Here is a 12,200-nt window from a genome sequence, read left to right on the forward strand (position 1 = left end):
CAGTAACATCCCCGTACTGTTCACAATATCAAACTGTTTCTTTTTGTTCACAGTCCCAGAAACCCTGGATAGAAAGCACTTTCACCAAGCGGGAATGTGTGTACATACTTCCAGTGTCAAAAGACCCCCACAGGTATGTGCTTAGATTTACTGTAGTGTGCCTTGTGGTGGTAACCATGGAAACGGTGTAATTGTATGGTGTGTGTTAAAGTAGGCCCAAACCCTAACCACCACTCTCTAAAGAGTAAATTAGTCTGTTTTTCACATAATTTTTATGTTTATGTCTGTCACTGTAATTGCAGCGTTAAGTGCTGGGGAAGACCAGTGATAGACCTGTGTATCATATCTTCTTAGGTGTTATTCATAAATTTAAAAACATTTATCACAAAAAAGGTGTTGTTCATTTCTATTAGTCCGCTATTTTACGACGTTTGGAGGTCATCATGTGGATGACTGATTAGATTCAATGCCTTCGGAATCCCACTTTTGGTTGGCTGTTAAACTTAAATTTATTATTTGTATTTGTAGATATATTATTTTTACATGGGCTTGGCATTCAGGCCGCTCACTCACAATGTATTTGGTATGCATGAGAAGCACAACTGAAATAGCTCAATAAAACTGGTATAAATGGTGTTCAGTTATAAAAATAAATGGTCAAAGAAAAAGTGTTTGTAAAATAAAATCATTTCAAATTAAATAGTTCCATACAGTGTACTTACTGTTGAACCTCCTCCTTTGTATGTAAGCCATTTCTATTGCACTACTACTATTTAGTTGCACTTTCAAAAAGTTGCACCTTCCTTCTTGTAAACTCACAAAAATACTGGGTTACTCTATTATTCTGTGTTTTCTTTTACATCAATTATTTGCCACTGGATTTTCTCCTCTAACTACAGTACGTGCTGTTGCTCAAAGATGATTCGGAGGCATAAGTGAACATGGACCCATTTAACGTTGGGCAAAAGGCCTGCATGTGACCGTGATCAAAGTGAGAGTCCCTTTGGCAGGTTTCACAATGCTCTCTTGGTTAAAGGCCAATCTAAATGGGCTGCCTGCCCAGCTGACAAATAACCTTCCTTAATGTCCTCAAACTGTCTACCGAGAGCTTTCTTCTTACTAAAAAAGATCAGAGCATTATAACTGTCTTTGTGTCTTTGCAAATGTACTCTAAATTTTGGTGTTTTGTATTTTTTTACGTCTAAAACAACGATTAATTAATTTGTGGAAATTTGTTTCAGATGCCTTCCAGGATGCCAGATTTGTCAACAGCTAGTCCGGTAAGTATCTGTTTGGTCTTTGTTCCCCTCATTCTTTGTAACCTGACAGGACAAGTCTTAACAGAAGTTTTAAGTTTCAAGAGTCCATACTAACCAGTTGACTTCACACCAGAAAAGACCTGCAGGCAAATTCTTTTATAATTCCAGTGAACAAGAAAAGTGTAACCTCCAGGCCTTGTGTATCAGGATGCACATTGCCTAAGATAATTAAAGTAGTGGAAACAAAAAAGCTTAGGTTTGTCATTAATTATAATTAATAATAAATTGATGAGCCATTGAAAGTAGAGGTTGTTAAGACACATATTTATTATTTTGTATTTATTTATTTAGTTATATTATATTGATGGGAGAGATTTGGATGTTTTGATAAAGTGTACATATGCAGTTCATAGTAATAAATATATCTAACATTTAAAATTCTTGGAACAATGTGTCTTTTAGTTCAGAAAAAAGTAGACAAACAGGCTTTGTATTTCTAGCAAGCAACTGTCAATTTTGTTAGCTTAAATAATAACCGTCACTAGCAGATTGTATCAGATCCAGCTAGCTAGCTAATTAAGCTGCTTGTTTGGCTGGTTAATGAAGCAAATATTTTACTTACAGCAATTATAAATGTGACATAAATTAAGTATGTGCTATTTTTTACATTCTGTTGTACTTGCTGTGCTCTGCCACATTGCTGCTAAGGGCACTGCCACACTAACCCGATGGCTGACCGTTGGCAGGCAGACGGACTGACTCGGAACCCACCAAAGCAATGCCGTTTGCCAACGGCAGCTGATTACACAAACGTGTCATGTGGGTCTGGTTTCTCTGTAAATTCAAAGCCAGACTGTCCATGGCGGCTTGTTCAAAATACAATCCCATATTTTACTAAAATAGTTCACCTAAACATATTGTCTGAAAACATTTGAAGCAAGAAGGCCACGCATATGCTGAATCTGTCTTCATTTTAGATCGACATAGGTCAGTTTAAAAGCTTTTCGTCAGATTTAGGGAGACTCTAGTCACACTTATTCTTGCACGTTGTTTCCGTGTTAGCATTCCACCAATCAGATAGGTCATTTGAGGCCGACTGCCGGCAGTGCCGACCTTCCAACCAAGCATGCCAGGAAGGCCGGCGGACCCTCCGACAGACAATGTCACGGAACACACCGAACAGACTTGAGTCAACAACCTTGCCAGTCTGTCCAACGGCCCATTATCGGGTTATTGTATCAGGGCATTAAGATGTATAAATTGAATAAGTATCAATTAAAGTTATTCTGTTTAACCTCAAGATGCTGCTGTGGACGGCTGGTGCGGCAGCATGTTGGCTTTACAGCCAGCTTGGCCATGAAGTATTCAGACGTGAAACTGGGTGAAAACCCCAACCTGTCCATGCCCGAGCTGGAGGAGTGGTCGGTGGAAAAACACACAGAGGCCAGCCCCACTGATGCCTACGGTGTCATCAATTTCCAGGGAGGGTCTCACTCATACAGAGCCAAGGTAGGAGGGCACATTCTTCTCTGCTGGAGAGCATGTTGTTCATGTAAAAAGAAATCCTGGGAGTCTTGATAACTTTGCTGTGGGTTGTTGAAGAGTGCTCTAACGCAGTATTTTAAGGTGTTTTCTTAAATGTAAATGTGTGTAGATGCATTGTGAACAAAACCTTAATATACATATATTTAACCCTGTGTATTAATGTAATATGCAGGATTTCTCAAATTACATTATCACCAATAACATTGTGTTGGTATGTTATTGTTAACCAACAAACTCAAAATAAAATAAGGAAAATAGAAGGATCATGTATATCCCCAGTCTTTACTACTGATTATCGGGGTCTCACAATTCAAAAGCAAGATTGGCAATTCTCTTAGTATTTATTTTCCCCTCTAACCCTGTCTACTTGCGCGCATCCGAAGACAACACAGTGTAGCTTACCAGTAACTTAACCTGCAGCTAAAGACACAGCAAAGCTTACCAGTAGGCTTCAGCTGCTTTTTCAGACACCGTGGCCCCTACCAGGGTCGGAGATGACAAAGAAACAAAATAACTGAAAAATCCACCTGTTTCCCTGAAGTTATCAGTATTGTAACATTTTATAGTAGTCTAACAATAGCATAGCAGTGAGTGCTGAAAATGTTTTAATTTAAACCAATTCTGACCTCAAATCAAAAGTCAATTATAATTGTGGATTTGATGAACTGTAACACCCCTACTGGTTAGTAGGGGTGTTGTGTTGGCACTATGAGATGAATAAACAACTAGTTGTTTTTCAACCAAGCACTGCTTGGTTTTAGCTTCTCGGATGTTGCTGCTTTTTTCTGCTTTATATGTTCATGTCCACATGCTTTTCTTTCTGTGCAAACGTGGGCAGTATGTGCGTTTGGCCCACGACTCGCCGCCAGAGAGCATCCTGCGGCTGATGCTGAAGGAGTGGCATATGGAGCTTCCTAAGATCCTCATCTCTGTCCACGGAGGAGCTCAGAACTTTGAGCTGCACCCACGCCTCAAGCAGGTGGTAGGCAAGGGCCTCATCAAAGCTGCAGTCACCACTGGGGCCTGGATACTCACTGGAGGGGTCAACACAGGTCTGTAGTCACAGAGAGATTATTTTAGTTTTGAATGAGAAATAACAAACATCCAGGATAATGCAATAAATGTTTAGCTCATGGGAAAATAATGAGTGTCATACAGAATCAGAGTTATTGTTTTTGCACGGATATTGCAGCTAAACAACTTTTACTTTTCACCCCTGCTCTTTAACACATTCCCTAAGTGAACACTCGCGCACATTTACATTGTACTCAAACCTGCACAAACACACATGCGCTGATGTAGCAGAAGTTTTAATACCTGGCTCTAAGCGTGTCATTTGGCCATGTTGTGGCCGAGGTGTGTCTGCAGCCACAGCGCAACGTTAAGATGGTGTGGTCTGATCATAGTGTTTAAATCATTGCTCACAGGGTCAATTACCCAGACCAGTGATTACTTTTAATGCCACAGACACCCTGAGCAGTTGGGGTGGTCTCCTGGATCCCAAATTACTGCTGAATCCATGAGATCTATTAGCTGAGGACTGTGGTTCACAAACAACCCCAGGCCTAATGTACTTGTTGGAAATTTTGATTCCAGAGGCTCAGGTTTCCTGGGTATTTCTTTTTACAAGCGTGGTTTGAATCCACAGTATCTAGCACTCCTTTACTCGTCATACATTTTTACGGAAATATATATTGAGGGGGGATTTAAGTGAGGTATGGCAAAGGTTAAGTAGCAAAAAAAAACTGTACACTCCTGTCGAAGTAATAATGACAGTTCATTGATTGTTTAATGTATCCTTTCTAAAGGTGTGGCAAAACATGTTGGAGACGCTCTCAAAGTACACTGTTCAAGATCATCAAAGAAAATTTGCACTATCGGGATCGCATCCTGGGGAGTCATTGAAAACAGGAACGATCTCATTGGCAGAGACGTAAGATGCAACTTTAATTTGTTCAAGATTATTTCGAAAGATCTTGATACTTTGACAATAGCAATTTCTAAAATACCCAATAACCTCTTTATCTATTTAATGTTGAGTCTTTTTGACAACATTCATTTTTTTATAGCTCAGATTGTTTTGTTGATGTACAGAAGTCATTTTTCTTTTCTTTTTTTGCTCACTCTCCTATCCTCTTCCTTTGTACCGCTTTGTGTCAATCTGTCAACACTGCAGATTGTCGCTCCGTATCAGACACTGCTGAACCCTCTAAGCAAACTAAACGTTCTCAACAATCTGCATTCCCATTTCCTCCTGGTGGATGATGGGACAGTAGGCAAGTACGGCGCTGAGGTCCAACTGCGACGGGACCTGGAAAAGCACATCAACCTCCAAAGAATACACGCACGTAAGAAAAACTGAAACTTCAATACAATAGTTTCCAGTGCTTGGATTCTTGAAAAACATCTCTTTAGATCTGCAAAAGTGGTCTTGGACTCTTCTGAGATAATGCAGTGTCATTGTTTGTGTCTGGAAAGACAGAAACATTGCCTTACTGATATACTCATCTCCCCTAGTCAAAATACCACATTTGCCCTGCTAAATTACCGAAATCAAGAGTGTCCCATAATAAATATTTGCCAACTTGAGTTTGTCATTTTGTCGTTGGGGGCTTTGAATTTGTACATCACAAAGGTTTAACTCCACACTGTGTTGTACAGGATTTTAAATGTGTGCCTTAAATCCTAAATAATAGAGTGCCCCCTTCTTACAAGAAAAACTTAAATTTAAATTCTATGTTGTGCGGGCGTCCAGTAAGCTCACCTGGTTGAGCGGGCGCCCATATATAGAGGTTTACTCCCCGATACAGCGACCGCAGGTTCGACCCCGATCTACAGCCCTTTTCTGCATGTTATTTCCCCTCTTTCTCCCCTTTTTTAAGTCAAAGCTTTCCTATGCAAATAAAGGCCTAAAACCCCCCAAAATAAATCCTAAAATTCTATGTAATGCTTTCTCTTTTTCTTGCTAATGATGGCCATTGAACATAAAGTTCTGTCAGAAATGTCCATGAAAATTTCACTAATGCTCAAACGTGCTTACTGCAGGCTGGAACTTTATTTTTGACTGCACATTTCATTGACAGTGGACAAGGACAATTAATTATTATTTATAATGAATTAATTATTAATAAATAGTTCCACCAAAGGTGCATAAAATTACCATTGAATTACTCCAAACCGTGTTTGCATCTCAGTTTCATTGAACTGAAGCAACACAGTTTACTAAACTCTTCCTTCAAGACATTTTGTGCTGGCTGTTAAGTGTTACTGGCTAAATTAGGACTGTTAGAAAGAGACTGACATGGTTTTCTTCCTGGAAAAATAAAATATCTGATAATTTTATGTGTTAAAAAGGTAAATTTTGCCATGGCATGAGATTTTCTGGATATCATTCATCAGCATCAAGATTTGGTTAACAAAATACTGTGTGTTAATGTGCAGCAGATACTTTTTGGTGTGTATAATTGTGTGTAAATACCACTTTGGGCCATGTTACATACATTAGGTTAATTCAGATGGTGTCAGAAATGCTGTCTGGATGTTTAAAGATTCAACATTTATGAAAGTCAAAATCTAAATTATTTCAGCAGTTAAATATTATTGCAGTTGAGTTTAATTTACTTTATTCAGGAAGTGCAACTAGTTAAACTTAAAACAGATAACATAGAAACTACCAAAAGTTGAATAATTATTTGGCATCATTAATTCCTATAATAGACATTATGTAAAGTATTGTGTGCTATCATTACATACCCTTTATATAGCACTAAACTCCAAGGTGTAGTCATTATGAAGTCAGTTTGTCTTTCTTTGGCAGAAGCTAGTTGATAACAGTGAGCTAGTTATTATCATCTCAAAGTCTTACAAACTGTCACTTGGGTGGAGCTGTATTCGTAAAATAACATTAGAGCTGGGCCCACTTTTCATCTTCCTTCTTGTAGGAATTGGTCAGGGTGTTCCTGTTGTGGCCCTGATCTTTGAGGGCGGTCCCAATGTGATCCTCACCGTGCTAGACTACCTTCAGGAGAGCCCTCCTGTCCCAGTGGTGGTGTGTGAGGGGACCGGCCGTGCTGCTGACATATTGGCCTATGTCCACAAGCAGACTGAGGAAGGAGGGTAGGACACACACACACACACACACACACACACACACACACACACACACACACACACACACACACAAACTATAATGACCTTATCGTGTCTAGGGGTGGAGGACACTAACAATTAAATAAACCTGCTGGAAACCAAAGGAAAGGCAGAAACATTTTAAGCTGCAACAATACATTTTATAATATTTAAATCTAACAAATTAACTAAAAGCAATCTTCAACAGAAGAGCTATTTAGTTAAAAAATAAAACTGAACAGCTACATTTTTAAACAAAGGCATAACAACAAAAGGAAGTGGTTCACACAACCCAAATTGCAGTTTTGTTCCACACAGCAACTCCCACACAGCTTCCACGCAGCCAGTGGCACGTCACAACGCTCACACACACACAGATTACAGGGCTGGGGTGGGGGGGACAACTGTGGTTATGCGGTTTTATTCTTGATTTATTTTTTTAAAATAGCAGATTAAAATGATGGACATATGATAGGAAAGGAAGGAATGAAAGGAGAGGTAGTAGGTTCCCTAGAGAGACTTAAAGGAAATCAAGGCTTCAGCATGTATTTTATTAAATTTTTAGATTTTTGCTTAAAGTTGGAGAATTGGTAAAATAAAAAGGCAGTATGATGCTGTTAGTGATGAAGCATTGACAGTGTTGTAGACAGCGATTATCTTCTCTCTCTTTTTTTGTTGCCATTCCTTTGATGACAGCGTCGTTGGTGGCTCTTATCTATTTCTGTCCCAGAAGGATTTTTAACAACCCAGCCACAGCCATGTCTGTTATAATAGAGTTGAAAAAAGTTGAACTTGTGACAGTGTAGTTAAAAGTTATCAGCTGACAGGCTTGCACACACGCTGCAAAATGCACTCAACCACTTCTTTAATGTAAAAGGTATCCATCAACACAATCTAGTTGTTTGATTTAATGGTTTGGTTATCTTGGACAGTGATCCAAATAGCATATAAACAAAAAGGTAGGGTTTTATTATAGCCTATCACAGGAAACTTTGAAGGTTATTTAACAGGAAAAAGGAAATGGAATACAGGGTTTCCCTCAGATAAGTTGTTAGGCCCAGTGGCAAATGTATTTTTTTTGACAAAGGACCAGTCCCAGATAGATGGCATCATTTATGTAGCGCCCCATAGTTTCAACTATACCAAATAATGGAAGGAAACAAAAATACATTTAAATCTCTCCTCCCACCCCAAAAATATACTGGGGGAAACATTTAGAAAATTACCTAAATTAAAAGAACTAATAAATAAAGCATTTAAATACTCTTTGTGGGGCTATGGCATATAACCATGTTTCCAAACCCCATTATGTATACTGCAGCAATATAAGGCTGCACAAGCACTGCATGCATAGAGTCTAGGTGCAGTCTATTACTCTTTGAACCCTATTGGAGGCATTCACGTAATGTGTTTTCTTGAGATCAAAGCACTTTGTGCGGGAATCAAACCTATATTTAAATGTTTTACAGCTGTGTGGGTTTGAGCAGCGTGACCGTAACCATGTAATACTGTAATTGTTCTACAGTAGTCTTCCTGATGGAGTGGAGACTGACATCATCGCAACCATCAAGAAAACCTTTAACTTCAGCCACAGTGATGCCATCCATCTCTTTCAGACTCTGATGGAGTGCATGAAGAGCAAAGAATTGGTACATTCATGCATGTTTTAATCACTTTCATACACTTGTCATTCATGTTCACTTCTTATTTGTTCCCATTACAATGAGTGCTGCAGTAAAATAAACTTGCAAAGATCAGTCATTTAATGCAATTCCTGAAAACCAAATGAAAAAGCTTCTTAAGAAAAAAAAAAAGAAAGTACAACAGCTTAACTAAATGAACCCATTGAACCACTGCCACAGAGACAACTGTGATGGTCCCACTGTTAGTTTTTTTTTTTAAAGTAATATATATCACAAACTCTTGAAACATCTGGATTTTGTCTGTGGGAACATGTTGATAAGTGCTATCATGTTTCTTGGAAAACAGATCACTGTGTTTCACATCAGCTCCGATGAGCACCAGGACATTGACGTAGCCATTCTAAGGGCTTTACTCCAAGGTTAGTGGATGATTTCTCTCTAAATCTTTTTTTTTTTTAATCAATTTCTTTAGTAAAAGAACTGAGTCACAAAAGTCACATAAAGCTGACTCAGTCTATTGATATGCTAAGGTTGTTGGTATTGGGAAATAAAGATTACAAAACTTCTTAATGTTTTCACTCTGATATAGATATGCTTTGAGAACAGCGTTCCCCCTTGGTGCCCTTCTCTTTGTGTTCCTGAGGAGATCATGTTGCCCACATTCACAGGGCCTTCTTATTTCAACACTGTCAGTCACTAAGATGATGTCTTTTTCCTCTTCTTCTGCGCAGTTTGTTAGAAAAACAGAAAAAGTCAGACATGCACCTGAGCAACTTTGTTTTCATTATGCTGTAGAGGATATGTCTTTTTGTTGTTCGTATAATGGCAGATGGGGAAAAAAACCTCAATGATTGGTGTTTTCTACTGAATGTATGTTGCGGCAAAAGCAAGAAACACAACTCTTGAGTGACTGCAGATAATCGATAGTCTGGAGAAAGTTTCAAATTCCCGCTGGATTTTTATTTGACGTCCACAAAATCAATTCTGTGTACATTGATTATGATCATTTGATTCAGACGGGTCCTAGAGGACAATAAACCAGATTAGTGTGGAAGAGAGCAGTGGACTGAACAGGGATTTACTAGTGTGTAATTGACTGTATATCTGCCCTTGTCCTGCATTACTAATCCTCCTAGCTGGCTAACAGACAATAAACAGTAAATGCGGTTTTACTTGTCTGTGAATGAATATCTGTGTAAAAGTTACACATGGCTGTATCTGTGTATTTCAGGCACAAATGTATCTGCCTTCGATCAGCTGGTCCTGACACTGGCCTGGGACCGGGTAGACATTGCCAAAAATCATGTGTTTGTGTATGGACAGCAGCTCATGGTAGGTATGCGTGCTTGTGTGTTTCTGCGTGCCTCATCTTTCACAGATGTTTAGCTGAGCAATAGCTCCAAACCTTGCCCAAAATGACCCCAGAATCTTTGCTAACCACAATCTGCCGTCTGAGGAGCTGGGGGACTGGAGTTGGGCAGGCTTGTTTTGACTGTAAAATGAACCATGTTACAGTTGTCTTCATAAGCTGCCCTAAGTACTTATGTTTATTTTGAAACTTGGGGGAATCCTGGCTTTTCCTTTTTAATAGGAGGATAGATGATATGTATTTATTTTTATTATGTGTATGTGGGTTTTTTGTAATGTGGAAATATTACTGGTGTTCTCCCTAATTTGGTTGTTTTTATAGATAATTGCTATTGAAATATGGTTCATAACAACATGTTTATCTCTGTGTGTATAGGTGAGCTCCCTGGAGCAAGCTATGCTGGATGCACTCGTGATGGACAGGGTTGATTTTGTCAAGTTGCTCATAGAAAACGGTGTAAGCATGCACCGTTTCCTGACAATCAGTCGGCTAGAGGAGCTCTACAATACGGTAATGCACCAGCAACTAATTAACTGAGATGGGCTGGTTGTAAAAATGATGTGTGTTTTTGAGTGTTGTAAAGCTTTTTGTATCTTCTATTTTAGAAACAACCTCCCAACAACCCAACTCTTCTCCACCTGGTTAGAGATGTTAAACAGGTAACCTTCAGCCACGCTTTTATCAGTTCACCTTAACGAGAATCTGTTCAATCTCATTCACCACTTTGTTTCTGTGCTATCTCGCAGAGTCATCTGCCTCCAAACTATAAGATCACTTTGATTGATGTGGGCCTGGTTATTGAGTACCTGATGGGCGGGACTTACAGGTGCAACTACACCAGGAAACGCTTCCGAATCATTTACAACAATCTCCACGGCAACAATAGGGTGAGAACAGTTGCAACTCTTGCCAATTGGAAGGTTGGCAGTTTGATTCCTGGCCCCACAGTCCAATGTTGAAGTGTCCTTGGGCAAGACACTGAACCCAGAGTTGCTTCCAATGCTGTGCCATCAGAGTGTTAATGTGTGTGAGTGTTAATCTGATGAGCAGATGGCTCCTTGTACGACAGCCTCGGCCACAATGTATGAATGTGTTTGAATGGTTGAATGTAAAAGTGCTTTTAATAACCCGTTAAGACTAAAAAAGCGCTACATAAAAACAGCCCATTTACATTTAACTCCTGGAGATAATCTATGGGAACACTTAATGCATTGTACTATTGATGTTAGACCTTAAACAGTTATTGAATGGATTACAAACTGTAACAGAAGTCAGTGAAAGAAATACAACTTCTCTGAAAATGTTTTCATAATCTGCACAGAGGTCGGGGCGCCATGCAGCAGGTCCCGGTTCTCATTTGAGGAAAAGTCACGAGTCTTTTAGCATGCAAGCAGACAAGAAGGAGAAGACAAGGCACAACCACTTCATCAAAACTGCACAGCCATACAAACCTAAGGTAAATGGTTCAATAAAAGGGACACGGCTTCCTTTAAACAGGGGTATCCGGCATTCCTAAAATTAAAAGGTCTCAAGATAAAGATCTCTCTCTGCATCTAGGGAGTAATGGTTAAATGAAATCTGTGGGCTTCTACCCCTCTCACTGCTCCTTCCCTCTCCTCCTAGCTTGAGTCTTCCATCGAGCAGAACAAAAAGGGAAGCAAAGAAGAGATTGTGGACATAGATGACCCAGAGACACGTCGGTTTCCCTACCCTTTCAATGAGCTGTTGGTGTGGGCCGTGCTGATGAAGAGGCAGAAAATGTCACTCTTCTTCTGGCAGCATGGCGAGGAGAACATGGCAAAGGCACTGGTGGCCTGTAAGCTTTGCCGATCCATGGGCTACGAGGCCAAGAAGAGTGACTTGGTGGACGACACCTCAGAAAGGCTCAAGGAGTACTCAATGTAAGGTTTTCTGTAGCTTTGAGTCATGTCTTGTAGATATAAAATGTATCTGTAAAAGTGAAGGTGTGGACTAAATAAACTGCTGTTGTTTTTCAGTGAGTTTGGGACGTTAGCAGTGGACCTGCTGGAGGAGTCGTTCAGGCAGGATGAGACCATGGCCATGAAGCTGCTCACCTACGAGCTGAAGAACTGGAGCAACTCTACATGTTTGAAGTTGGCCGTCTCCTCCCACCTACGGCCCTTTGTTGCTCATACCTGCACCCAGTTGCTGCTGTCAGACATGTGGATGGGAAGGCTGAACATGCGCAAGAACTCCTGGTACAAGGTTCATGTTCCATCTAGATTTTTATTTTTG

General features: G+C 39.8%; 1 protein-coding gene across 1 annotated transcript in view; it reads left to right on the plus strand.

Moving 5' to 3' along the window:
* trpm7 (transient receptor potential cation channel, subfamily M, member 7) overlaps nucleotides 1-12,200 on the plus strand; it is a 30,722-nt gene that overhangs the window by 1,102 nt on the left and 17,420 nt on the right. Inside the window, exons 2-17 of the mRNA XM_034877871.1 lie at nucleotides 54-133; nucleotides 1,242-1,280; nucleotides 2,561-2,768; nucleotides 3,643-3,856; nucleotides 4,613-4,737; nucleotides 4,981-5,152; nucleotides 6,746-6,920; nucleotides 8,458-8,581; nucleotides 8,922-8,994; nucleotides 9,807-9,907; nucleotides 10,320-10,454; nucleotides 10,550-10,603; nucleotides 10,691-10,831; nucleotides 11,266-11,400; nucleotides 11,568-11,845; nucleotides 11,942-12,170. Of these exons, the coding sequence (XP_034733762.1) occupies nucleotides 54-133; nucleotides 1,242-1,280; nucleotides 2,561-2,768; nucleotides 3,643-3,856; nucleotides 4,613-4,737; nucleotides 4,981-5,152; nucleotides 6,746-6,920; nucleotides 8,458-8,581; nucleotides 8,922-8,994; nucleotides 9,807-9,907; nucleotides 10,320-10,454; nucleotides 10,550-10,603; nucleotides 10,691-10,831; nucleotides 11,266-11,400; nucleotides 11,568-11,845; nucleotides 11,942-12,170 (2,283 nt within the window). The remainder of the gene's footprint in view (nucleotides 1-53; nucleotides 134-1,241; nucleotides 1,281-2,560; nucleotides 2,769-3,642; nucleotides 3,857-4,612; nucleotides 4,738-4,980; nucleotides 5,153-6,745; nucleotides 6,921-8,457; nucleotides 8,582-8,921; nucleotides 8,995-9,806; nucleotides 9,908-10,319; nucleotides 10,455-10,549; nucleotides 10,604-10,690; nucleotides 10,832-11,265; nucleotides 11,401-11,567; nucleotides 11,846-11,941; nucleotides 12,171-12,200) is intronic.

Source organism: Etheostoma cragini, chromosome 1 (genome assembly GCF_013103735.1).
Source record: "Etheostoma cragini isolate CJK2018 chromosome 1, CSU_Ecrag_1.0, whole genome shotgun sequence".
Lineage (NCBI taxonomy): Eukaryota > Metazoa > Chordata > Actinopteri > Perciformes > Percidae > Etheostoma > Etheostoma cragini.